The sequence below is a fragment of the Musa acuminata genome, chromosome BXJ3-10 (genome assembly GCF_036884655.1).
Source record: "Musa acuminata AAA Group cultivar baxijiao chromosome BXJ3-10, Cavendish_Baxijiao_AAA, whole genome shotgun sequence".
In the NCBI taxonomy this organism is placed as follows: domain Eukaryota; kingdom Viridiplantae; phylum Streptophyta; class Magnoliopsida; order Zingiberales; family Musaceae; genus Musa; species Musa acuminata.
Window position 1 is genome coordinate 20765177 of NC_088358.1, and position 26893 is coordinate 20792069.

Genomic DNA, 26893 nt, shown 5'->3' on the forward strand with positions numbered 1-26893 from the left:
TGTATCATAACGTTACCAAAAATGTTCTTTTCCCAAGGAAATGTTCCAAAAGTCCCTGTACGTTAGACATTATCCATTGCTAAGGCTTCCTATCTCGCTAGTGAGCTGAGCTAGCATCGAGTAAATCTCGTCCGTCTGTGGATGTGATCTATCCCCGCAGACAAACGCGTGTACCATCCCCCTCCACCCGATCCAGCTACAGCCGGGCCTCTTCCTCACCCCCTTCCTCCCCATCTCCGCCCGCACCACCACTTCTTCCTTGTGGCTCCCGCTCCTGGCGTAAACGTGGCACAAAGCCACGTGGGCCGCCGCATTCTTGGGGTCCATCCCCAGCACCATCCGCGCCGCCCGCTCCCCCACCGCCGTCTCCTCGCCTCCGCCCCTCGCCATTCCGCACGTCCCTAGCAACGCGCCCCACGCCTCCACCCCCGCCGCCGCCGCCTGCGCCGACCCAGCGAACCGCTCCGCCGCTTCGAACCGCCCTGCCCGACCCAACATGTCCACCACGCACGCGTAGTGCTCCGCCCTGACCGCGATCCCCCGGTCTACCATGAACCGGATCACCTCCTCCGCCCGCTCCACCATCCCCACGTGATCGCAAGCCGTCAGAGCCCCCAGGCACGTGCCTCCGTCCGGTTCCACCTCCTGCTTCATCTCCACGACCAGCCGCAGCGCCTCGTGCGCCCGCCCGTGGTGCGCCAGACCCATCACCATTGTGTTCCACGTCACCGCGTCGCGCCACCCTCCTCCTTTCCCCGCCGCCTCCTCCTCGAAGACCTTCCGCGCGCCCTCCAAGTCGCCGCTCTTGGCGTACATCGCGACGAGGGCGTTGCGGAGCACGGTGTCGGACGCGGGCCCGGTTTTCACTGTCAGTCCGTGCACCTGCTCGCCGACCTCGAGGCGGGCCACCGATCCGACCGCCCCCAGCAGCGCCGCGAGCGCGTGCCCCTCGGGCGCGAACCCGGCGGCGCGTGACTCCGCGAACGCCCCGAAGGCCTCCGCCACCCGCTCGTTCCTGACGAGTCCAGAGATCACGACCGTCCATGAGGTGGCGTCGCGCTCCGGCATCCGCTCGAACAGCCGCCGCGCCTCCGCCACGTCCCCAGCGTCGAAGTAGGCGGACACCATCATGGTCCACGTGACGATCATGGTGACCCACGACAGCTCTCTCGAATCAACGGTGATCTCGTCGAACAGGCGCCGGGCTTCTTCCAGCCGTCCGATCCGTATATACCCCTCGATCATCGAGTTCCAGCAGACCGCATCACACCTGCGAATACTTCTGTCAAATATGTGGCGAGCCCAATCCATGTACCCAAATCGAGAGTACATATAGATGAAGCCCTTTGTTAGCCTCCCGTCCTCGCCATTGCCGTGCATCCCGTGGACCAGCGCGTACGCGTGCGCCTGCTTCCCCAAGCAGGGGAACCCCATGCCGGCGCAGGCGTAGATCAAAGACAACAGAGTCTCACCGTTGGGCTCCAAGCGATCCGCCGTCCGACTCATATCCAGGAACAAAGAGACCGCCTCGTGATGGAACCCGTTCCACGCGAACCCCCCCATCATGGCCGTCCAGGTGACGACGTTAGGGTCGGGAATCATCATCCGAAACAGATCGTACGCCTCCCAGACGTCGCCCGCTCGCGCGTACCCCGCGATCACGGCCGTCCACGACACCACGTTGGCGGACCCGCACCGCACCATCTCGTCGAACAGGCTCCTGGCTTCCGCCATGTGCCCTCGCTCGCTGTACCCCGCAATGAGCGAGTTCCAGGATGCGGCGTTCCGCTCGGGCATTTCGTCGAACAGCCTCCGAGCGCCCGCGAGGTCCCCACTCCTGGCCAGAGCCGTGAGCATGGCGTTGTAGGAGACGACGTTGCGCTCCGGCAGGGCGTCGAAGAGTGCCCGGGCGTCGTCGATCCGGCCGGCGCGGGCGAGGGCGCAGAGGGCGGAGGTGTAGGAGACGACATTGCGGCCGGGCATCCGAGCGAAGAGGTCCAGGGCGGCGGACGTGCAGCCGGCGTGGAGATAAGCGGCGAGGAGAGCGTTCCAGGTGACGAGGTTGCGGCGGGGCATGAGGTCGAAGAGGGCAACGGCCTCGGGGAGGAAGCCGGCGCTGGCGAAGCGGGAAATGGCGGAGGTCCAGCGGACGACAGCTCCGGGGTGGTGGGCGGAGTCATCGAGGACGCGGCGAGCAGCGCGGAGGTCGCGTCGGGAGAGGCATTGGAGCAGAGGGAGGTCGCGGGGATGGATGGCGGACGACGATAGGACGCGGCACGAGGGCATCAGTCCGTCAGGTAATGGTCTTTGATATCAAATTTTGCCCGCCAGTCGCCGAATGGCTTTCACTTAATCTATACTTCGTGTAAGTTTCTCTTTCCCACATAAAAACAACTAATCTTTGCCACACTCACTAATTACACAGTGATTCGTAAAAATCGAATATTTAGATTTTTATAAATCAATTTTTAAGATTTTTTATTTTGTTGGGGATTCTTAAAAATCTCATCTCATCTCATCTCATTTCATCTCATCTCATCGTGCTGGTTCCTGTTGGCTACTATATAAGCATTCCATGCGATTCCCGCCTCGTTGCCTTGTCTCGTTACTTGCCGCAATACTCTGCCCTCGGTCTTGTTCGCCCCTCGACGAAGCGAAGCATCTCCTGCCGAGCTCCTCCATTCATGTTCTTTTTCCCCATTGACGAAGGGAGGAATCTCCTGCAAAGCTTCTCCGTTCAGCTGACTATTCGCGTTGCCTACCTTCTAATCTTTGGATCTGATGCGATTCTCCTCTTGGAATGCTTCCATTTGGATGCTTAGCAGGGATTCTTCGTATAAGACTATTGATCGCGTTGTTCGGATCTCCCGAACTCATTCGTTGCTTTCGTTTTCTCCGCCGGTGGATCTGATCGCTTTACCTGTTCGTCTCGATTCGAGATAAGGAGGTTAGGATGTTTCCGTGATAATGAAGGCTGATACATAAAATCCAGGGTTCTGATCTGAATGGTTGATGGCAGCTTAAACCATGGATTGTTTCCCAATTAATTCGATGTGTTTTTCGGACCAATTTCCTTTTGGGTGCACCTTCAAAGTTTCTTATCTATTTGCCTGTTCATAGTAGGTCTATATTTACTTTATGGAGCTAGTTCTCTTTGGTGCTGCAGATACAAGACTTCCAAATCTAACTTACTTGTGTGGACGGTATGGCTGATGCTAGCAAGGTATCTTCCTCTTTGGCCTTTGGACCTCAATATTGCTTTGTATGTATCTTTTCTAAAGTTTGTCTTACTGCTAATGAAGTTCCACATTTTATGTTGCTGGAAGTATGACCACTTCACTTCTCTTTCTTTGATACACACGTCTCCTGAGGTTATTCTGTCTCCAGGTGTTTCTGTTTGCAATTGCTTTTGGCTATCGCCATTATTGCTCTTATTTATGTGATTTAAAAAACTGATTCAACAGTATAGTTTATTATGCTTTCTTCTTTGTAAAGTTAGTGCATTATTGTCACTTCAACATAGTTGTCTAGACTTGTATGTTTCTAACTAAGACTGAAGCTTACTTTGCATGTTATGGCAATAATAGAAAAAAAAGCATTACAAACTTGATGCCATGCTAAGTATCAAAGTATAATTGCTATACCTGTATGCAGGATATTGTTGATGGATTTCCAGGGGACAAGAAGATCATAGTTGTGTTTGTTTTAGGTGAGTACCGGTTGCCTTACAATAGGATTATGTCAAGTACTCGGCTGGTTTGGTCAAATATAATTTTATAATTGACTTTTTATGACATCACTCTTTTTGGTTTTCAGTGTCCGACCACAATTTTGACACTCTTTTCATGTGTGAAGCAGTTGCCATATAATAAATAAATTTGATGTTTTCTCCCTAGAGTGATCAAAATTTCTTTGAAGTTGTGGCATCTAATTGACTGTCATCCTGTTTATGAGAACTTGTCATTAGAAACATATCATTATTTTTCCATCATGTCAATTAATAAACAAGTGTGACCTGTTGCATGAGTCTCCCACCAATATTTTGTTTCAATGAATGCATTCTTACCCTTATAAGCGAGAAGCTTTTTCCATGACTTGAATGATGGTCACTACGCTGCAAATTAGCTACCTTATGGTTGTGCCAAAAAATCAAATTATTAATTATAAATTTAATTCAAGGATCCAAAAGATTACAACCCTAAATGGTAAATGCTCGTGGTCTCATGTATGGAAGATTTTTTTGGTGAGATCCTCTATCAAATTTTCACCATTCGTTGTGATAATTGCATAGTAGGTCATGTGCATTAATGTCTAATATACTCTTCGAACCTTGCATCTAAAGGCATACTTTGCTCAATTGCTTTGGAGAGATTCAAAATAGAGGTGGTCAATTTTTTTTTCTTTTATCTATTTCCTCTCCCTTTCCTTCCACTGACTAACATCTCTCTCTTGTTAAATATTTTATAACTACTGATGCTGATAGCCAATTAACACATCATACGTGTTACAGGTGGTCCTGGCAGTGGAAAGGGCACACAGTGTGCAAAGATTGTTCAACACTTTAATTTTACCCATCTTAGTGCTGGTGATCTTTTGCGTGCGGAAATTACGTCTGGTTCGAGAAATGGGTATTATATAATGAATGCCTTTATCTTATTGAAATATATTATTTATATTTATGCAGTGTATGTCTTTCCCAGCCTGATTGAAGCTTGTCTTATGCCATTCTGGTCAAGGGATTAGACCTGAATTGCTTGGGATGTCCTGGAGTACCATAACCATTAATTGGCTGAACAGAAACCAAGAATGAGTGGAGGATGTTTATAGAAGGCAGCATGCAGTAAGCAGCACCAAGGTGATAATCAGTTGGTTAAAGGGCTAATTTATGGTGCTTTCTTAATAAACTGGTGGGCAAAACTTGGTGAAAGAGACATGTGAATGAGTTAAATTGGATACTGGTCTTGAGACAAAATAGGGAGAGGGGTAGGGAAGGGGAGAGAAGAAGAGAGTGATCAGGCACTGTGCAGGAAGAGCTGAGTACCTTTTGCAAGGGGTATAAGGGATGGAGAATTTTAGTTCAAAGAAGCAGAAGGGATAGCTGAGGCAATCGGAGCCTGATCATGAGATGGAAGCAACACGGAAGAGATGATCTAAAATAAATGAAATAGCTTTTCTATAGTGGAATAGCTATACAATTGCCTTGGCAACTAACACTATGAACTGAGGATTCGATGAATATAATTGAACCAGATGGAAATGATTCATTGGTCTATTTTTTGTCCATATTCCCGACTCTGTCGAACACCCTCTCTTTAAGCATTTTAATAAATTTCTTTCCTGTTAATTGATTGTTTTATTTACTTCATTTGAACATTCATCTCATTTTGTTCCTTATTCTGTTATTTGTTCAGAGTTATGATTCAAAACATGATGAACGAAGGAAAAATTATTCCTCCAGAAGTTACAATTAAGCTCTTACGAAGGGCTATGCTTGACAGTGCAAATGACAAGTTTCTTATTGATGGGTTTCCTCGAGATGAAGAGAATCGTGCTGCTTTTGAGAATATTGTAAGTCTTCAATTTGATACTTGTTTAGTCGATGATATTTGCTTACTCTTTCGGAAATTCTGTTTTTCTACATTTAGTTGATATAATGAATAGTTATCATGATGCATATCGTTAGCTCAAGTTTTCATCTGTTTTCTCAGACAAAAATCGAGCCAGAATTTGTTTTATACCTTGATTGCCCAGACGATGAGTTGGAGCGGCGAATTTTAAGTCGCAACCAGGTTTTACAATTTGTCACCAATTTGCCTTGTTTTGACATTCAATTTTTTGTCCTTCAAGTCCATGTTATATTTCAGGGAAGAGCTGATGATAATACTGAGACCATGCGGAAACGTTTTAGAGTTTTTAAGGAATCCACTCTGCCTGTAATTATGCATTACGACTTGAAGGGCAAAGTCCGGAAGGTAATTCCTCGGTTATTGTTTTTTAAGAGCTTCCCAATGTTGTCATTTGGTAGTCTTTGATCATGCTTTTCAAATGGCTCCCTGATGATGTGTCATTCCAGCTGTTGAGTTTGTATATTCCATCAATTTGAGGGTCTAACTTGCAGTTACATTCTCGATGTTAATCGAACTCTATCCCTGTGATTATCTAACTTTGTAGTTCTTAATCAGTTGATTATTGCATTTCTATGACAACTGTTAGTCCAAGAAGTAATATGTTATCACAACTTTTTAAGTACCATTGCAGTTCTCTTGCTGGGGATTTACAAGCCATCGGTGCTCTACTATACTTTCTATTCATAAATTTGCACGTTATGCATCATAGACCAATATGCATGTTATGCATATTCATAAAATGATACTTTCATAGACCAATATGCTTGTTATGCATAGTCTTAAAATGATACATTCATAGACCAATATGAATATTATTATGCATCATAAGTTTGTTAAGAAAATCTTGAATCATTGAGTGATATGTTTTTCTCACAGGTTGATGCAGCAAAGCCTGTCGATGAGGTTTTTGAGGATGTAAAAGTCATTTTTGCTCCACTCATTGCTAAGGTGTAGTTACCATCATCCTGTCGCCGTTTTCAATGAAGTCTCATCTCTGTACATGAACAACATTTGGTACATTCCTTTGCCAGGCAACTTACTTGAGCAGTCCAAGTACCAGAACTCTAACGGGACATGAATACATGGTGTTTTATATGAACAGGTGATTCCTTGACCCTTATAACAGATATTAGTTGAGAATTTTGCTGCTCTATGTATTGAGCAGCGGTAGCTATTCCATTTTCTTGTTGGCTTTACACTGGGTATATTCTCCAGCCAATTTATTTGCATGCAAGATGATGATCATCCTAAGTTCAGTGATATTTCTAGAACTTTGGATATTGCTACAAACTTAAGTAAGCACAGAAGGGATAAATTTGATGTTTATCGGTGATTTATTTTGCATTATGCAGGTTATGTGGAGCTGCAAGGGGGATAATAGTGTATGCATTCTGGAAGGTATATGTTGTTCTGCTTGAATTATGAACATTATATTTTGGTAGTAAAATGTCTAAAGAGTATATTATAGTGTACAAAAGATCATCTCAAGTTTCCAGAAAAGAAGTCAATCAACTCTCATGCTTCCCCCATCTATGTTCCTTTCCACTTTCGAACTCTACTACATATATCTAGTAACATGGACAAGTAAGGTTTACGTTACTGACAAATACACTGGACTTTGATTTGCATGTCTAATAATTTCAATATTATCATATATGCATAAAATCTTGATTTGTGGTGTCTTGGCATTTCAATATGGTGTCAGCAATTATGTTAATGTACCACACAAATTATATTTCCCTCTTCTTTGGTTCTTGCAGATATTTTCCTGGATCAGGGCTCGCCTGTCCTTGTAAACCTACTGCCTCTATGTATTTCCACTAATGTGACAACTGTTTATCGTGAATGCAACTTATATGATCATTGGTTATATTCCTTGCCGCATTTGATTGTTCACTTGCTGCCTCTCTACCAATGCCTTGATACATATTGTAGTTTTCATTTTTCTGCTCCTGATGTTATATATAACAAGCATATCTACATTTTGTCAGAATCTTCTGAATGAACATTTTTTCCTTGGTCGAACTAATTAAAATTTTCTCATGGCGGAAACCAAAAAGTTATTAAATGAATGGTGCAAGTAAAATTTTGTTTTCTGCAATGCTTTGATCAATAACAGGACATGCTACTGAAAAGTTTTTTGGTAAATTTTGGGCTCTGCATCATGCTTGAATTAAGAATTTGTGCTTTTACGCATGCATGTTCATGATGTTGCATATGCACCTATTATTTTTTTTTCATCTTCCTCTTTTCTAAAAAGGCAAATTCTTCATGATTATATATATGCATAAACCACTCTCTTATTATAGGATCATTGATACTTAAGTAGCTCTTTAGTGTTCGAGGACTTGTTGCAAATCGTATTTAAGTTCATTCTACTTGACCAATGGCCTATCAGTGTTCCATACTATGACTGGTCTCCCATTGGATTTAGTCGTACAGGAAATCACACTAAAAGAAACTTACAATTCATGTGGTTGACTTTGAATGTTTCTGCTCTGCTGTCATTTGAGATTCAATTATTGAAGTCATGTTGGTTGTCATACTCTTCAAACTTCCGCGTTGGATTTGGTAAGAGTCAAACTTCTATTAGAAACCCACTATTAACTAATCTGGTGGTTGTGCATCCCGGAAAGATCGTTGCTATGGTGCGATCCTTGAACCAGACAAACATAGCGATACTATTTGATCATGCTTAGTTCAATTTTATTAGTGTCCTCATTTGGATAATAGAGTCGTATCTGCTTATGCTGTGGTCTATCCTTTTCTAATTGACCCGATGCTTCAAAATTTCTCGTACAGATTGCATGTGTTGATGCGGTGTGAAAATGAAACCTTACTACATTTATTGACATTAATGTCGCATTTGATTCTTAGATCTAATTCGTCTCTTAATTAGGTGGTTCTTCAGCCGAGCCTTAAAATTGTCGATCAAAGTGAGAACTCATGAGAGGTTAATCCTATCCTATTGGTTGGAACTTATGATAAATAAAAGTGAGTTAATTATATTATCCTCTGTAATTAGTTATATTTATCATTTCGGTCTTTATATTTTTAAAAGTTAGTTATATTATGATTTTTATACTTATGAAAATAAAATATTAAAATCCTTATTTATTTATAAACTTGGGACCAACTTCTCATTCTACCCAGAAAGTGTTCTATTTTATTCTAATTTTAGTTATAGGAACCTCTAGTTTGATTTCTTTTGGATAGTCAAGCTAAGTCTTACATAATCTAGTGATGGATACCCCAAAATGAGTTTGAGTAGAACAATTAAGTGATACGAAATGTACATACACTATTTACAGAGCCATATATATCACATTTCTTTTATCTTATATATATATATATATATATTCAAAATTTATAGTCGCGACATATGTGAGAATTGAATTGGCGCCCTGTGCGTCGTTGGTGGTGTCGTAGTACGCACGTGCCGTCTCTAACGTCTGTTCCGTATCAGACGGGCTCCGTTACCAGCGGTCGTCGCTGGCGTTAGTTACCACAACAACCCCCGCCTTCCCTAACAAAACCACGAAACGAGAAGGAAATTTCAGTAACTACTTACATGAATACGGGCTTTGAGTTGAACTTACCCGCCATACGATTGGAGAGGTCCATGGGTCCCTGCGGGGTCCATTTTTTGCAGGATCACAATCGGGCAATAAACGCGTGGTCAGGGTAGATATTGGTCGTATTCCTTCACAACACCGTCCGGTACGAGTGCGCTCATTGACCGGTACTCTGCTCTTCAGATTCGCTTCGTTTATCCTGAACCAAGGATGAATCTTCCAAATACTCGTCGGTCGGCGTCTCGGAGCCACCTAATCCCGGTGCGGAATTCAGCCGCCTTAAGCTACTCCTGCGGGATATTTTAGTTAATTTTTCCGTATAAATGCCATTGATTAGATCGAGGGAACGAAGTAGGCAAGCAATCTCTCAACCGTAGGCGTTTGGTTGGAGGTTTTGTTCTGCTCGGTTAGGGGCGTCGTCGATGGCGAGATCGGGGAGGGGAGGAGGCGGCGGCGGCGGCGGCAGTGGCCGATGGCGGAGCACCGGCAGCGATATGGCGAAGGCAACGCGATGAAGTGCAAGAGCCACCCGTACGAGCAGGGCGTCGGCGTTTGCGCCTCCTGCCTCCGGGAACGCCTCCTCGCCCTCGTTGCCGCCCAGAACGAGCTCTCCGCCAACCACCATCGTCGCCGGAGATCCGACCCACCCCCGCAGCCTCCGCCGCCTCTCGTGTTCCCCCGTTCCAGCTCCCCTTACGTTTCCCACCGTCGATCCGTCGGATTCGACGCCTCCCCTGCCCACCCCCACCCCCACCACAACACGCGGTTCTTCAGCACCCCGCAGGTCGGCCCCACCTTCGGCGATGCGGCCGATGGCGGCCGGTTCGGCGAGATCAGCGGCGGACGCAGGCGCAGGTTCTCTTTTAGGACCTTCTTCGGGCATCACAGGTCGGATGAGGCGGAGCCCGGTTTGGGGGCTCCCAAGGCTTCGGCACCGGGTTCTTGGTTCTCGGCTCTAATCCGAGGCCGCAGGAAAAAGGCGCATCTCTCCTCGGCCGCAGAGGAGGAGGAGGAGGAGGCGCCGCCGGTGGGAGCGCGGCGATCGCGCCGAACAGTAGAGAAGGGAATGCCGCCAGCAATGGAGTACGAGGACGACAACGACGACGGCAACGGACACACCAGCGACGAGTGTCGGCGGAGGCCAACCCCGACGCCGATGCGGCTGTTCCCAGCAGCCCACCGGCCACATCGCAGCATCAGCGCCGTCTCGGGCTTCTCCGCCTGCCTGAGCCCATTGGTGAGGTTCAGGTCCGACGCACGGAGAAGCCATACGGCGGAGCCGGAGATCTCCCGCGACATCAGTAGCCCGTCTTACCCCATCCAGCACTGGAACCCTGCCGCGCTCGGGCCCAACCTGTCTAGAAATGTGGCGGCGTCCAAAAAACTCAAATGACGACTTTGTCCCCTAACGAAATCCCCATTTTACCACGTCTGTCCTCAGCTCCTTCTTATATTTCTCTCTCTTCACAACCAGCAATCAGTATATATATATATATATATATATATAAAGGCTTTCACCTAGAAAGTTCTGTGACACACGATCAGATCGCATCTTTGAGAGGACGTTGATTGATTGATTATTTTTTGGCTTCTTTTTTATGCAGACGTTGAGTGTTGAGAAGTCAACGAATCTTGGCATATGCTTCCGACAAAAATGGCTCTACCCGGATTGACTTTTGGCAGGAGACACGATATGGTGTGGCTGAGTTGTCGATGATGTGACATCGGATGGCAAAGGGGTTGAACTGCTCCAGCACTGGTGATCGGCCGTCAACTCACCAATGATTTGATTTGGGGGACGGTTGGATTCTTCTTCTTCTTCTTCTTGCTCAGTGGAGAAGAATATGATTGTTGTGCCCGTCGAGTAAGGATGGGCAGGTAGGGTCACATGTTGGCCGAGAGAGAGCACCTTCCGTGGTTGAATGAACAACCCACCCACGGTGCATATTTGAGAGGGAGATTGGTGAGCAATTGCTTGCTCACCCAATGCTCATACTCATGCTCATACCAATGCGAGCATCCACATTCCTCTCACATGCTCATTAATAAGATGGCATGCTAATCTCTTTCTGTTTATAACTATAGATAAATAGTTTCTAATTGTTGGTAGAGTAGACTAGTCCGAGTGTTGACATTGTCCTAACCGGCGTAAGCATAACACGATTCGGAGATACGTCTAGTAATCACATTTATTATAGGTGTCGTCAACAATGAAGAAAGTCCAGAAATGAAAACATAAAAGTCCAACGGAGTAGAAAATGTAAACAAAAAACGAAGTCGCCAAATAGAATGGTAGCGACCGACAGGTGAATTGTCTTCCGTCGAGAGTGACAAAGCTAGCTTAGCTTGTCTGACCAATTTATGATGGCTATTTTTATGAAACTATAAAATATCGTCTAATAAGAATTATCCTGCCAAAACTGATATAAAAAAAAAAAGTCTCAGCTTCCAGCTCTTGTCAATAAATATAATCCTGGTCAATAACGTAATAAAGCCGACGAATAATAAACAAGAAGATGAGCCAGATTTCATAAGAAGCTACCTGATAATTCTGGATCTAACAAAGAGGATAAACATCAAACAAGATATCAAATATAATCCTCTACCAGAAACTTCAAAAACTTACTATAAAACTTGTATTATTGGCAAGAATGAAACAAAATCAAGTAGAATCTTCAATAACATAAAATAGACAGAAATTATTCGATCAAAAACAGAAAGCAACTTCAGTTTAATAGAGTTAATAGGGAGAACTGCTTGACAAATCAAGACTACTACATATTATGAAGTTCAGATTAAGTTCCAAAGTTTTGATGCTTGGCAAACTCCGTGTCTCATAACCCCACAAGGCAAATTGTACATGCAAAAAGGAACGAGCAGGGAGCTATTCGAAACACTGACATCAGGTCAAAGCTTCCCCTTGCAGACGTATCCTCTTGCTACCAGCTTCTTCTACCGCTGCTGCCCTGTTCTCCCTAGCTTCTACCGAACACCTCTTGTAAGGCTTAAATCCTGTTCGACGAATCTTGAGCTTTCCCTGTATTATGCTGTCGTTGCTTCGCATGCACATCTCTTCCTTTGCGTCATCATGAAGATGGTTAAGGTCAGTTGGATGCTGCACATTCTTGTTAAAATCGATTGGCAATTTAGTGGTTTCCTCCTTATTCATCACAGTTGCTGCTGCTTCAGTTTGTGGAGGAGAAAAACTTTGTGGAAGTACCTCTCTCTTGAACAGTGCTTGGAAGGCAAGTCGACCCTGACAAAAAGAAGACAAATTAGACAAGCAGTAATAAGCATCCAACTCTCGTTGGGAAATGAGTTCAGAAGAAAATTTCATATTACAACCTCTTCGGAGACCTCCTTCCACGATTCATTCATGCTTCCACTGCTTCTGAGCCTGCGATGGTTGGTCTCACAAGCTGAAAAATTACTGAAATAGACTTCTTTAGCCTCATCATTGGTTTTCTCATGATTCTTCTCTATAGCATCTGTCTCCACTTCACTGCCAGATGGTGTGTTTGATCCGCAAGAAGAACGATCCTGTTTCTTATTATTCCTTGCCTTCTCTAAATCCTGTAATCCACTAACAGCTAATGGCTTGAACTTGTCAGATCCAGTGGCTTTCAGATCATTTGAGTTTTTACATCTTCCACTTTGATCTGAGTCTGACGATGATAATGATGATTTAGAAGAGTGATGTTGAGGTTTTTGAGCCTTGATCTGATTTTGATTTCCAAGTTGCTGATCTTCTTTCAAAGGTTTATCCTTAGTGCCACCATGTGCTTCTTGAACTCGGGCGATGTCTACCGAGGGGACAGCGGCTGCGGTTGGAGGAGCAAATGCAAAACCAGTAAGAGGAGGGAACCATGGCAAGAGACCCTGACATGCCCACCATGCAGCTGCAGCTGCAACTGTAGCAGCAGCAATGGCCTCCAAGCTTGGAGTTGGGTGCATCTGCTGTTCTGGAATTTCCCCAGCAAATATTTCTGGGGCTGACTGAAGAGAGGTTTCCAGCCCCGCAGCTGGCCAGAATGATGCTGCCAGACTGGCTGCAGCATGAACTGCTGGATTTTGTAGTAAGGTAGAAACAATGAGACTCGGAAATGTGGATGAGATGTTTAGGGATGAACTATAAGCATCTTGACTGCTGTGGAAGTGGGTAAAGGCTGAGAGGGCTGGAAATGGATGATGCATGGAACCAATTGTTGGTATGTTCTGGAACGGCATTGCAGAAATTACAGGGTTCATGGATGGGTTAGCATTTGCATGCCCTCCTTCTTGCCCAGTTACTGCATTACAGTTCTGACCATCTGAATCTTCAGTCTGCATGCTTTTTTCACCATCTCTATCGACAATATGGAGAGGAGGATTCTTTAGGTGTGTTTGATTGCCTTCCACAGTATTCTTTGATGTACTTGCACCTTCTTCTAGGGTCAAATTGACTCCTTCCATTTCATGATCTACAAAGAATTTGCTACTTCTATCTAGCTCCTGGTCCACTTCATGAGGTGCTGAGTATTTATTAATTGCAATCTTCCTGTCTATTTTCTCCCTTGTGGGCAAGAATTCCATGTATTTGCCATGATTGGAGGAGCTGTTGTTTGCAGAAGAGAAGGAAGCAGACAAATCATCTTGACAGACACTAAGAACTTCTGAGGAACCAGCATCTTCTGAAATCTCTTTACTTTGCAACTTTTGCATTGCTGCGTATTTCTGGTCAAAGCAGCTTACTGATACTTAAATAAATGAGAAAAATTAGAAAAAGAATGTGTTTACGCAAATTGTTTACCTCTTGCGGTGCATCACCACCAATGCCCATTACTATATTCATGCCAAGAAGTGACATTGATTGTACTTGTTTCCCATATATTGCTTCCCCAGGAGCAAGAGAACTTCCAGTGGACTTCCGTGGATATGGACTACTCGGTTTCCTTTTAGGTCTAGGAGGAGGGATATCTATGTCATGAGCTTGTCCTGGGGGAATACCTTTCTCAAGAGCTTCCTTTTCAAGCTGTAATTTGACTTGTTTTCAGCCATATGATTTGCATTTAACTATCTTGTACCCAATTGCCAAGACACTATTGGAAAAAAAGGCTATCTCAAACCGAAACAATGAATCACAGCATTGACTAATATGCTATAATCAATGGTCACTTGTTAATTCCAAAAACTATAAAAAAAATATTAACTAGGATGCTAAAACAACATTCAATGATTGTATTGGTCATGAAATTAACCTCACTATCTGATTCATGATAGAACACCAACCTAAGATGCATTGTGTATCAACTCTTAACTAGACACCTTCAAGCAACAATTTCCCCCTTTACTGTCAGTTTTCCTCGGAGTTCAAAGAACACTCAAGCATGGAATGCAATTTTGGGTACTGAGGCCAAACCGTACAGGTCCTGTCCGTGATGGCATACCAACACATGATACGGCAGTGTGTACCATGGTGCCATTTTGCTGTTTGCAGAGGGAGGAAGGAGGAAGGAGGAGGAGGCAGAAGAAGAAGCAAGGAGGGTAGGAGGAGGAGAGGAGGCAGAGGAAGAAGATTGAAGAGGGCAGGCCTGGTTCGGAAGGGTGGGTGAGTAACTCCCAAGTTGTGTGGTCTGTGATGTGTGGAAACACACGAGAAAGAGAAATCCTATTATACATATATTAAACCAACCATCCATATTGGTTTAGTCGGCATCTCAGTTAACACCTGGATAGATAAATATTGGTCAGTATCAAATGGCTCAGGCGAAAGTGTATCCCTTGCACTTTAAAGTTCCTGAATACTAACTTGAACAACAAAAAAATCCAACAACTATGATATTGTACTCCTCATGGCCTTCCATCTAGTAATTTTTCTCAAGTTAGGTGTACATCAATTCATTTTGTAATCACCACTCAACTGCAAAATTGTAATTAAACAATCAAGTTATGGGTCTGATTGAGTTAAAAGCATGAATCGTATATGTTAATAATGACAACAGAATCCCAGTTATAAAGGAATGAAATTATAGTGTTTTCACATGTGTCAAAGTCAAACCTCTCATATAGATGTTCCGAAGGTAATATGAACTAATGAGTTAACTACATAAGAACAATAAGGTATGATGACACATTATACCTCACTGATTGTAGATGTCTAACTTCAGTTTAGTGATGATTTTACAATATTTCGTGAAAAGCCAGAAAGCGGTCATCATTAGTGGCAAAAGATCAGTACTAGTATGCAATATTCAAATGGTAACCTATATCAAGCCAACATATTGATCAATAGTTACTAAAAGGTTCGCAATATCGTACCGTACCGGTATTTTGATCTGGGCTCGGTACCGGTATGGTACGGTGTACTGAGCGGTACACCCAGGTGCACCGAGCACTGTAGTAATGCTATAGTGTATTGCTACAGTATACTGGTGCACTATACTATTACTATAACAGTGCACTGCAACAGTAAAATGTACTATTGCAGTGCTACAGTGCACTGTACTGCTACAGTGCACTACACAGACCGGTACCGGACGGTCCGCGTATCGCTGGCCTGTCGGACCGGTACATACCTCCCGTATCGGACGGTACGATTCGGTATGGTAGACCAAGGTGCAGACAATAATCATGGAAAGTTAATGAACAATTAATTTTTTTTTCATATTTGCAATATGAAGGTCCATGGGCATTTGGAACTCACATATCCGATCAATGATATAAAGATAATACTCGGGTCTCTCAGGATCAGGAAGTGTCTTCTCTCATGCTCTCACATCCCTGATAGTGCATATCATGTGATATATGTAGCCCATTTGTAATCTGTTCTCTACATCAACCCAACACATCAATATGATGTCAACCTGATGCAAGACTACATATAATGGCTCTATGGTAATAATAATCTCACTCATTAAATCCTAGAATCTAGACAAAATGTGCTTCTCAACCCTTTTTCCATCCGATGAGCTAGAAAAACCTCAGTTATCCAATGAGAACACAGCCTTGAACCCACTCTATCTCTGCCAGATGGACTTTAGAAAGGTAAATTTAGTGGCAAATAAAGTTACCCTTGATCGTAAGAGCTCACCTTGTATGAATCTCCACATTAACACGTGTACTCAATGATGATTATAAACAAAGTGGATAATACTTTGTGCATTTGCCACTGTTCTCTTCACAAGGGTATGTTAATGACATTCATCATGAGGCCTAAACAGTGAGCCACACATGGTATACATAAAAGATGTGCTAGCATGTCCATCAGTTGTTTGCCAACCTTCCTGAATTATGCACCATTATTAGTCACTATATGGAATACATAGTGATCTTCGATCTCATCCACCATCGTCTTCATCATGTTCTAAATATACCTTGTGTCATGAATCTTATCTGATGCATCAACTGACTTATGGAAGATAATCATTCTATTACAATAAATCAGGAAATTGATGACACTCATCCTAGTAGGGGTGAACCAGCTACAACACATGGGGGTCAGACCATATAGGTCCCTCTAAATCTTAAGTGACTTGATTCAATATGATATATCCTTGACCTCCCCATCAAGACACATCCCAGTAATCTCATACAAAGAAGCTGTATCCTGAATTAGTCTTGCACCCCTATATGCTAGATTTGTGTAGATCCCGCCTATATCCTTGACCTACAGCTTCTAAGAAATAGATATATGCTAGATTTGTGAAGATTCCGCCTCATTTCAACAAGAATTTATAAGAGGAATGCATAGATCTAAAACTTATGCAAGAAAAAAGCTGCAATCAACAAAGACTAAAGTCAAATTTGAATTTAAGATTAGGATTTACCTTGTTCTGCAGAAAAAATAAATTGAGCCTTGATTTGGTTGAAATCAAAGCTAGATTTGAGAAATATGAAGATTTGTGAGTGAGATATAGATAGTTTGGTAGAATGGAACAAAAGGGAAGGGAGAAACAAAGGATCAAATAAGAAAAGGGTGAGGGAAGTTGGGTGACCAGACCAAAACAAACTAGTCATTCACTACAATAAGCAAACTAGGCCGTACACCGGATACTGAATTGGACCAGACAAAATTGTCCAGTTTGCGGACTGGGCAGCTGTCAAACCAGTATATATCAACCTATACCAATCAGTTTTGATATCAATCATCAACTAGGCAAAATTAATGCACAGCATCTAACACCTACCACAAATCAAGGATTAAAATGTCTATTTGGTAATGATAGTTTAAAAGCTCTAATTTTTAGCTAATTAAGGTTAAAACTCCAGAAATCATCACTGTATTTTTCCAAGTCAAGATACATCTGAAGGTTAGACTCAAAATTAGTAGTTTATTTTTGTTTATTATGCTTTGTCATTAGTTCTTTCTTCGGAACATGATGTGATGCTTATCATGAAACCTCTAGATTTAGATGAAGACATTTCCCAAATATTTGTAGATTTAATGATGTGTCTTATATCTAACCTAAATATTTGCAGATCTAAGTTAGATATTAATATGATAAAATTTGGCTATCAATTTGACTTGGAAAAATTTACTTGACCTAGCTCATTTTTTAAGTATTATCGCGTCAGAAAGAGGAAAGATTTTCTAGTATTCAGAAATTGGAAGAGGGAGATATTTTTCCTTATGCAAAAAATGCTTGTATCCTTTGGCTCACCTCAATTCTTGGATGAATGATGCTCGTATCTTGTACCCACTTTCTTCAAAATCGACTAGCAAAACCCCTCCAACGACCAAAGTCGGTACGCTTTTGTAAGCGTCAAAAGCCCGACCTAAATAATTGCATATCTGAGTTAGATATTAATATGATCAAATTTGGTTATTAATTTGACTTGAAAAAATTTACCCTACCTCGCTCAGTTTTTTTAGTATTATCGCGTCAGGAAGAGGAAAGATTTTTTAGTATTCCGAAATTGGAAGAGGGAGATATTTTTCCATATGCAAAAAATGCTTGTATCGTTTGGCTCACCTCAATTCGAGGATGAATGATGCTCGTATCTCATATCCCACTTCCTTCAAAAATGACTCGCAAAACCCCTCTAACGACAAAAGTCGATATATTTTTGTAAGCATCAGAAGCCTTGAAGTATTCGTTTAGTAAGTTACAAATGAAAACATTCATAAGAAGGTAGCTTTATATAACAATCGACCTTTAGATGCTCTACTAATATGACACATCCATCCTTTAGATTCTTCCTTATCTTCTATAGCTGACATGGCATCAAGCGCAATAAGCATTGACTAGATTCACTGATAAGATCTATATTAGCCATCACTAGTGCGAGTTCTGGATAAACCCTACATGGTTTTATCCTTTCAAGGTAGACCTAAAAGGCACCTCTAGGAATAGATTTACCTTTGCCTCTTTATTAGACCTTGATCTCCAACCAATGTGGAACCAAATATTTTTAGTATCAAATGTAAAACCTAATAATTATACACATGAATGAGTTTGTTAATGTTTGTAGGAAATGATATCAAAGTGACAAAGTATCAATTCTAACATAAAAGCATGCTTATCACTTAGAGCAACGACCATCATTGATGGTGCATGCACCATTACATTGGTCATGGTGGATTTTCAAACATGGCAACAAGTACAAAGGCACCCCAAGTGATTGAACAAGATTTGAAGATAAAGTTAGATATCTGAAAAGCCTTAAGGCTACAATAGAAAGTATTCAAGAAGGACAATGATACATGGAGATTTAAGTCGTTCACTCATGATGAGTGAGTCATGTGAACTATGTTGATGAGAATTGTGAGCTTGCAGTTGTGATTCTTGCATCGGTAGGCATATATACATCTACAAGGAGGCCATAGGATATTGGCATGGATTTAATAATTCCACTAAATATGACCATTACAATGGCAATAGTGGTGATGGTTGTTGAAATTTTTTAGTTTCCAACAAGGGTTTTAATTTCGAATGATACCACCCGTACCGGGCGATACATACCGGTCCGCTAGCAGATCGATACACGGACCGCCCACTACCGGGCGATACTGTCGATTGGGGTTGTTTCCGCCCCGTTACCGTAGTGGACAATATTAGCCGAGCGAGAAGGAAGAAGAGGGAGAAGAAAAGGGAGACCCTAGAGATCCGACGCCGCTCTCCCTTGACGATCCTGATCCGTCGTCGCCCTCCCTCGTCGGACGCCGCAAATGAGATGTTGCCTCCTCGTCTGAGGTGACAAGGCCTTGGCGTCATTAGCAACTTCTCCTCATCTGTGTGGGGAGAAGAAACCGCACGTGGGGAGAAGAAACAAGGCGACGTTGCCTCGACGACGTCACCTCTTTTTTATTTTTTTAACTTATATATATATAGAGAGAGAGAGCGGTATGCTAAAGCATACTGCTCGATATGCTCATACCGTACCGTACCGAGCTGACATCAAAACTCCGATACAGTACGAAATTACAATCCTTGGTTTCCAATATGAAGGAATGCTATGAGAATAGAATTAGACATGTATGTCATTATAAGAAGCCCAGTGGTGCATTTTAGCTTGGCAGGATTACTAGTATGAGATTGTCCCAAGGGTGCACATGGGAATCATACAGTTTATTCAGCAAAAAGAAAGTTCTTGATGTTGTCGATTTGGATCATTCTGCAATTTCATCTCTTAGATTGCAAATTAAACCAAGATCAATGATGCTTACACTAAAGATAAGTAAAAGGGATATAGTAAAAATAGTTGGAAATTGATTCAACTTTTAAGTGCATCATCATGAAGCTTGAGACCCTTACCATAGTGTCGTGGTTTCCATTAAAACACATATTCTTGTTATACAAACTACTTCATTTGAGACATCTTGATGAGGAGGTAAAGGAAATCCAAGAATGGATCAAGTCATTTAAGAAGTAGTGAGATGCATATGATGTCACTTATGTGCGACAAATAGCTTGATCTTACCATGATGAGTATCATAGTTCTCTTATCTATGTTTATACAAGATTGCCTTTCATAAGTTGATTGATATAACAAATCATATTCACTGTGTTTGGTACAAATAGGGTTTCATGGAGCGTGGAACTCAATTTTAGGTATCGGATCTGTGCTGGTCCATTGGGAGAATGGCATGGGTCTGGCACCACGACACAAAGAATAGGGAGGAGGAAAAAGAGGAGAAAGAAAAGAGGAGGAGGCAAAGAAGAAGAGGATGGGACAAAGCGGGCAGAAAAGGAGAGGAGGGCTAGGCATTGGATAAGAAGAGGAAGAGGTGGCAATGCAGATAGGGGAGGAGGCGGCAACGACGGAAGATGAAGAGTAACAATTCAATAGGGCCGGTGGGCCGGGGGTAACAAGACAGCGGGCGGTGATGGACAATGGAAGTGGATGATGTGAGGTGCGACAGCAGACAACAATTTACAATGTGAGGAGTGAGGCAAAAGAGGGGCAAGGGGTGGATATCATAAAAAGAACCAAGTTGACTTCACGATAAGCCTTGGACCACATGTGGATCACCTGAAAATGGGTGATTCGTGGGTTAGATCACATTTGGAACAGTAAATAACTAAATATCAATCGGTACATAGCAGTATGAACAAAATTACATAAGAATATGATGAAGACTATCTTGAATGAGATTGGACAATAGTTTATCATGCAAGTGGTCACCAATTATAGAGCTACTTCAAGAAGGTTGGTGAGCGTTTGATGGACATCATGTTTTTTTTTGTCAAAAACCATATGCGGCCTATTGTATAAGTCTCATGTTGGAGGGCATTGGCAATATTAAACTAGTTGGAGGACAGTGGTGAAGGCACAAAGAATCACTCAATTTATATATAATCATCATTGAGCTCATGCATTGATGTAAAGGGTCGGATTGGATGCTCATACAGCTAGGTGTAACTCAATTTGCTATTTATTTCATATCATTGAAGATCATATAACAAAGAATGACCAGACTCAAGTTGATGTTCACGTCAAGCGACTGGTTACCTGTCAGTATGCATCCTCATCATGGAAAGATTATGGAGAAGCACATTTTCCTCCATATTCTAGGATCTGTTGGTTGGGATCATAGTTTCAAAATTTCACCCTGAGTAGTACGTACTGGACAGTATTTATGATCCAGGCTTAAATTGGCATGCAAACCAGGGTCTTTTGCTCGATCAAGTCTGCCCTTGTTCTAGAATTCAAAAGCTCCAATAGAAATTAATTTAACTTCTTTTTGATATTTTTGATAGACTGCCATTGCACTTTTTAATTTAATTGGCATGCGCCTCTCTCTCCCACTTTCCCCTCCCCACCCAATTCTCCTCAACTTTGTGCCACCTGCTGCTCACCAGTCACCACCCGCTACCTCACCATCTCCAATGCTCCTCCTCCACCCATTAGCTAGACCCACATAATTTTGCTCAAATCTATATGGATCTAGATTGGATCCATGTGGATCTATCTTTAATCAAAATATCATGTATCCAACCTAGACCCACGAGGACAGCCACATCAACATTGCTTACACGGCTCAAGGACGACTGACCAAGTCATGTAGGTGGAAAACAAAGATTTGTATCATGGTTGTTAACTGATTGAAGATGTCACCTTAAAGCTAGAACTACATCCAAAGCCTCTCGATCCACTAGGAAAGCTGCATCATCTGCTAAAAAGCCCTTGTGAAGGCTGTTGACAACAGGCTACACTCTTCTAGTTGATTAAGAGGGTAATCAATTGTTTTTTCCAGATTCCAGCACAAGATTCCCAACAGTTTACACCAACTCAACCCTAGTCAGTGGAATTTCAGACCGGGTTTCAAGAGTGGAGCAATATCTTCTAACTAAAACATATAATTGTTTTATTGTTTTTGCAAGTTATAATAAGTCACATCTATATTCATCCCTCAATGTGAAAAGAATAAATCTAAATGATGCCAGAAAGTATTATTACCACAGCAAGGTCCTAGATCATGATAGTGGAAGTTAGATTTATGAGGAGAATATTTCCCCTGCCCAAACTAAGCCAGACTAACCTAGGGTTCTGCTATGTCTACTCTGGTCTCAAACAACCATGAATTTTTTGACATAATTGGAAATACTGAAGGTAACAATTTATTCAACATGTAGTTTGAGTAAGACCCCATCACAACGATTATCATATCTGTCTTTGATCTTGGATCCATCTGATGTAGGACTCTCTCTGTTTATTCTTTAGAAACTACCCTTCGAACAGACCTAGATCAACTTCTAAGACCATGAACAAATTGGTGCAAGATTCAGCCTGCTGCATAATTCTATCCTAGAATAACTGCAGCTGTGGTTCGGCACTGGTTACCCAACCAAAAAATCTGTGATCCTAGTATAATTTAATTCAAATGAAACACATTGACTCAATAATATCCTTACAAAATTTCAATTCCATATAAGTTCATTTCATCATTCAAACAAATTCTCCAATAGGCAAACATCAATTCAGTCCAACAAGAGCCAACCTTCAGCCGCTTTCTCTCAAAATCCTGACTGGCAAATCTGCAAAGCTACGAGATTGGCATCAACATGGAGTCTCCAATTGGCCACAAAAATTTTAATATATATAAAAATTGTTTCACCTAAGGATTGATAACTTTGAACCTTGGGCAAGAGTACTAGCTTGAGGCAACCCAATGATTGGGGTATTCATGAGTTAGGAAAGAGTGCTTGTATGAGGCAGCCAGCCCCAAGTAAATTCCGAGTCAGGGACATTAAGGGACTTTTAAGCTCTTTCTGCATGGAGCCAAATCCTGATATTGTCAATCTTGATCCCATGACATTCCCATCTTATAGGAGAAAACAAAGTAGGAGTGATGATGCTTATGCTAAAGAGAAGAGATATATAGCAAACACAATAGCAAAGTAATTCAACTTCAACCGCATCCCTCAACATACAACTCAAGATACTTATTAGAAATCCATGGTGTTCACGGTTCAAAAAAATGGCCCCATAATACATCTTCGTCATTTGAGATTGCCGGGAAGTATCATAAGGAGGTTAAAGAAATTTGTAACTGAATCAAGAAGGGGATCTGTATGGTGTGACCCTCATGTGTGCCAATTTGTCCGGCCCTACCAAAATGAGCAACATAAATTTTCTAGTGTACTATAAAAGAAGGATCATTCTATGAGTCAATTGATGCATCAGATTATGATTCATCAACCTTGAACCTTGTGTATCAAAGCTAGATCCACAAGAATCAAGGATTGGTCTGCTTTGATCCTCATGGATCTAAACTAGATTAACATGATCTAACCTAGATCTTTGTGGACATAGCCTGAATGAATTCAGATCTAGCCTGAATGGGTTTAGGGTAGACCTTCCAGATCTAGTGTAGCTGCACATGGATTAAGGCTAAATCTACAATGATCAAGGCTAGATCGACGAAGATCTAGGCTACACCTACATTCTGATTTTAACTAGTAGGTCCATTCAAATCTAAGATCTATGAAGGTCAAGCCTAAATCACGAGAGTAACAACAGCCATTCAAATCTACATTCAGATTTGAATTAGATCTTCACAGAAATAGCATATATCCAGGCTACATCTTTGTGGAGGAAGGGAGAAATACCAAGATGTTGTCAGCGGGGCGCCTTGCAAGTTGCCTCGTGACTTTGTCCATGTGTAAACCCTTAAGAACCAGAATTTTTGAAAAACAACTAAATCGGACCAGACTACCCATTTGTATTAGGTGGTCAGCATCTCAACTCATTCCTCGTAGGGTAAATATCTGCTGATATGAACTAATCTAGGCGAAATCAAGTTCCCTTATTACGACTACAATCATCATTAGGTTTATGCATTCTTGCAAAAAATATTTATATGAAAAGATCTTATGGCTTAATATTACTTGGTTTGCCACTTCAGCTTGAAATTCATATTTAGCAGCAACGAAATAGACTAGGTGATGGGGTAGACAAATGTCCATATATTCAAAACAATCTCTTATAATCGCATCATCGATCGTAGATGGGACAACTAGATGTCTAGAGATGTTCATAGGGCAAGTGACGTAGAACAAAGTAGGGAAGTAGAGAGAGAGAGGAGAATCGAAAGAAAGAGAAGTGTGAGATAAGAGAGGAGAGTAAGAGACTAGAGAAAATGCAATTTTTTTATTCAAATCTGAATTATTTGATTCATTAACAAGCTCCACTATTTATAGGGGTTTAGGAGCCTTGGTACAATTAGACAATGATTTCCAAGAATAATATCCTAGGGAATTAGTATGCATTTTAAAAATCCAAAATATGAATTCTAAAATACCTAAATAGTAAATAAGTGCACTTAATATAAAATGAGTCTCTAGAAAGAGCAAAGGACTTTTCAATTTTCAACACAACTTTTGGAATTTTTAGACCAACTAATTAATGACTTTTTGTTGATATCATTACCTAGAATAAAATTTTTTGAAATCCTTTGCAAAGCTCGATGGTTCCCCATCATTCTGCCTCGGTGGAAAAGAACTTGACCCCGAAGACTGATATGCAAGATACTATTTCAATAAGCCTGGTGCAAAGTCACGAAGTTCCTCCAAAGTAATCCAAGTGGCATCAGAGGCTGGACGATCATGCCACTTGACAAGAAAGTGTTGGTAATGCTAGTAGTAGATAAAACAAGGCGATTATCAAGAATGACCTTTACATCATCCTAGTGTTGTGGGAGAATCGATGCTTTGGGAGGATTGTCACTTGCAAAAACACCAGTGGACAGAGGAGGCTCAAAAGTACCATGACATAGAGTTAAATTCTCCATAATGAAAACTAAATTAATATTTAAAATAAGGCAAATCAAGCATATATGCATTAGATCCTAGTTTTTGGATAATGGAGAAAGGACCAATGGCTCGGGCATACAACTTTTTGAATAAGTTTTTAGGGAATCTCTCAGGACCAGTGTCTGCCGTACCGAGCCGTACCGCCCGGTACGGGTGGTACATACCAGTCCGACAGGTTGTCGGTACGCGGACCGCCCGGTACCGGTCCGCACTGTAGCACACTGTAGCAATGCTACAGTACTCGTTACACCGTACCGTACCGGTACCGAGCCCAGGTCGAAATACCGGTACGGTACAGTATTACGAACCTTGCTCAGGACAAATACGAAACAAGACATAATCACCAATTTGAAACTCTTGACTTCTACAATGTGCATTAGCAGCAAGTTTATAACTTTCATTACTTAAGGCAATTTTACGTCGACTCTCAGCATACAAATCATGAATATATTGAGCGAAGGAGTGGGTTGGTTCTGAGGCACGATAGCTAAGTGCAAGGGGTGCAAGGTCAATAGGGGTGTGAAGAGTACAACTGAGGATAGTTTGAAATAAGTTTTTTCCGATGGAGCGGTTGATTGAGTTATTGTATGCAAATTTTGCAGTGGATAAGGTTAAGTCCTAGTTTCTATGTTTCTCCCTAACTAAAGATCTAAGAAGATTTCCCAAGGAATGATTAACAACATCAGTTTGACCATCAGCCTAGGAGTGAAAGGTTAAAGAGAACTTCAATGTTGTGTCAAACAATTTCCACCAAGTTTCCCAAAGATAGCTAACAAATTTCACATCCCCATAGGACATCATGGTTTAAGAGCAAGCCATGTAATTTAGCCACTTCTTGAAAGAACAATTTGGAAATGTGTGAGGCGTCATTGGTCTAGTTAGATAAGATAAAGTGGGCCATTTTGAAAATCAATTAACAACCAGAATAGAGTCATGGCCATGGGCAACTTGATAGGTGTGACACAACGACACCACTTGAGCAACATCTCACTTTAAGAAAGGTCAATAAAATCTATCCTCGACTAATGCAATGGTTTTGTCTCGACCTAGGTGACCTGCTAATCTAGCCCCGTGCATTTCCCAAACAAGGAACTCTCGAAGGGAGAATAGGGGAACACACAATCTAGTAAATCAAAAAAGGTAAACATCCCTAAGAATGAAGTCTATATGTTCACGACGATTTCCATCTTGGGCTTCTCGATATATGTGACTAAAGTATGAACATTAGGTATACTCTTCTTTTAATTGCTCGAATCCTATGACATTGACATTAATGATAGATAGGATTATAGAAATTCAACTAAGGGCATCAGCAGCCTTGTTTTAAGTGTCAAAACAATGCTTAATTACAAAAGAGTATTCGTTGAAAAACTCAACCCATATGGCACGTCAAGCATTTAACTTCTTTTAGGCATTTAAGTATCTTAGGGTATGGTGGTTAAACAATAAGACAAACTCTTACGACAAAAGGTAATATCATCAATACTTAAAACATTGCACAATCATGTAAAATTCTCTTTATTGTAGGTAGAATAATGTTGTTTTGTATCATTGAGTTTCTCATTGAAAAAGGCGAGGAGCAAACCCTCTTGACTAAGAATTCCTCCTATGCCTATGCCAGAGGCATCACAAGTGACCTCAAAGGGTTTACTAAAGTCAGGGTGCCCAAGAAAAAGAACGGAGGTCATTTTCGTTTTGATGTCAACAAAGGCTTTGGTAGCAACCAAGGTCCAGGAAAACTCACATTTCTTTAGGCAATCAATGATAGATGCTAAGATAGAAATAAACCGTCTAATGAATCTCCTATAGGAAGAGACTAATCCATGAAAACTACGAATCTCAGAAAGGGTTTTAAGCTTAGGCCATTTTAAAATGACGCAAATCTTATCTAGATCAGTGGCAACACCTTGGGCAAAAATGTTGAAGCCTAGAAATTATACATGGGTTTTCTCGGATC

At 41.9% G+C, this 26893-nt stretch overlaps 4 protein-coding genes across 7 annotated transcripts in view; 2 read left to right on the forward strand and 2 right to left on the reverse strand.

Moving 5' to 3' along the window:
* Positions 1–7: 7 nt before the first annotated feature.
* LOC104000205 (pentatricopeptide repeat-containing protein At1g32415, mitochondrial-like) lies at positions 8–2286 on the reverse strand. Its single transcript, XM_065169617.1, has one exon. The coding sequence runs from the start codon at positions 2284–2286 to the stop codon at positions 70–72; it is 2217 nt and encodes a 738-aa protein (XP_065025689.1). The 3' UTR covers positions 8–69.
* Positions 2176–7497, forward strand: LOC135650372 (UMP-CMP kinase 3-like). 3 transcript variants are annotated; one of them, XM_065169619.1, is made up of 11 exons: positions 2176–2297; positions 3167–3223; positions 3655–3709; positions 4511–4628; positions 5412–5568; positions 5709–5789; positions 5865–5972; positions 6504–6575; positions 6659–6729; positions 6980–7025; positions 7388–7497. In XM_065169619.1, the coding sequence occupies exons 2-11, from the start codon at positions 3206–3208 to the stop codon at positions 7421–7423; spliced, it is 762 nt and encodes a 253-aa protein (XP_065025691.1). In that variant the 5' UTR covers positions 2176–2297; positions 3167–3205; the 3' UTR covers positions 7424–7497. The 3 variants fall into 3 exon arrangements, with proteins under 3 accessions (XP_065025691.1, XP_065025690.1, XP_065025692.1); XM_065169618.1 differs by lacking the exon at positions 2176–2297 and adding an exon at positions 2819–2947; XM_065169620.1 differs by lacking the exons at positions 2176–2297; positions 3167–3223; positions 3655–3709; positions 4511–4628 and adding an exon at positions 4720–4855.
* A 2049-nt stretch (positions 7498–9546) lies between these two features.
* LOC135651059 (uncharacterized) lies at positions 9547–10630 on the forward strand. Its single transcript, XM_065170848.1, has one exon. The coding sequence runs from the start codon at positions 9675–9677 to the stop codon at positions 10593–10595; it is 921 nt and encodes a 306-aa protein (XP_065026920.1). The 5' UTR covers positions 9547–9674; the 3' UTR covers positions 10596–10630.
* A 1329-nt stretch (positions 10631–11959) lies between these two features.
* The window catches only part of LOC135651058 (protein CCA1-like), a 32769-nt gene continuing 17835 nt past the window's right edge, over positions 11960–26893 (reverse strand). The window contains exons 3-6 of one of the 2 annotated variants that reach the window (XM_065170847.1): positions 17008–20653; positions 13992–14213; positions 12548–13915; positions 11960–12458 (exon numbers count right to left, since the gene is read on the reverse strand). In XM_065170847.1, the coding sequence (XP_065026919.1) occupies positions 12105–12458; positions 12548–13915; positions 13992–14048 (1779 nt within the window). In that variant the 5' untranslated portion in view covers positions 14049–14213; positions 17008–20653 and the 3' untranslated portion in view covers positions 11960–12104. The remainder of the gene's footprint in view (positions 12459–12547; positions 13916–13991; positions 14214–17007; positions 20654–26893) is intronic. The other variant, XM_065170846.1, reaches the window with a different exon arrangement.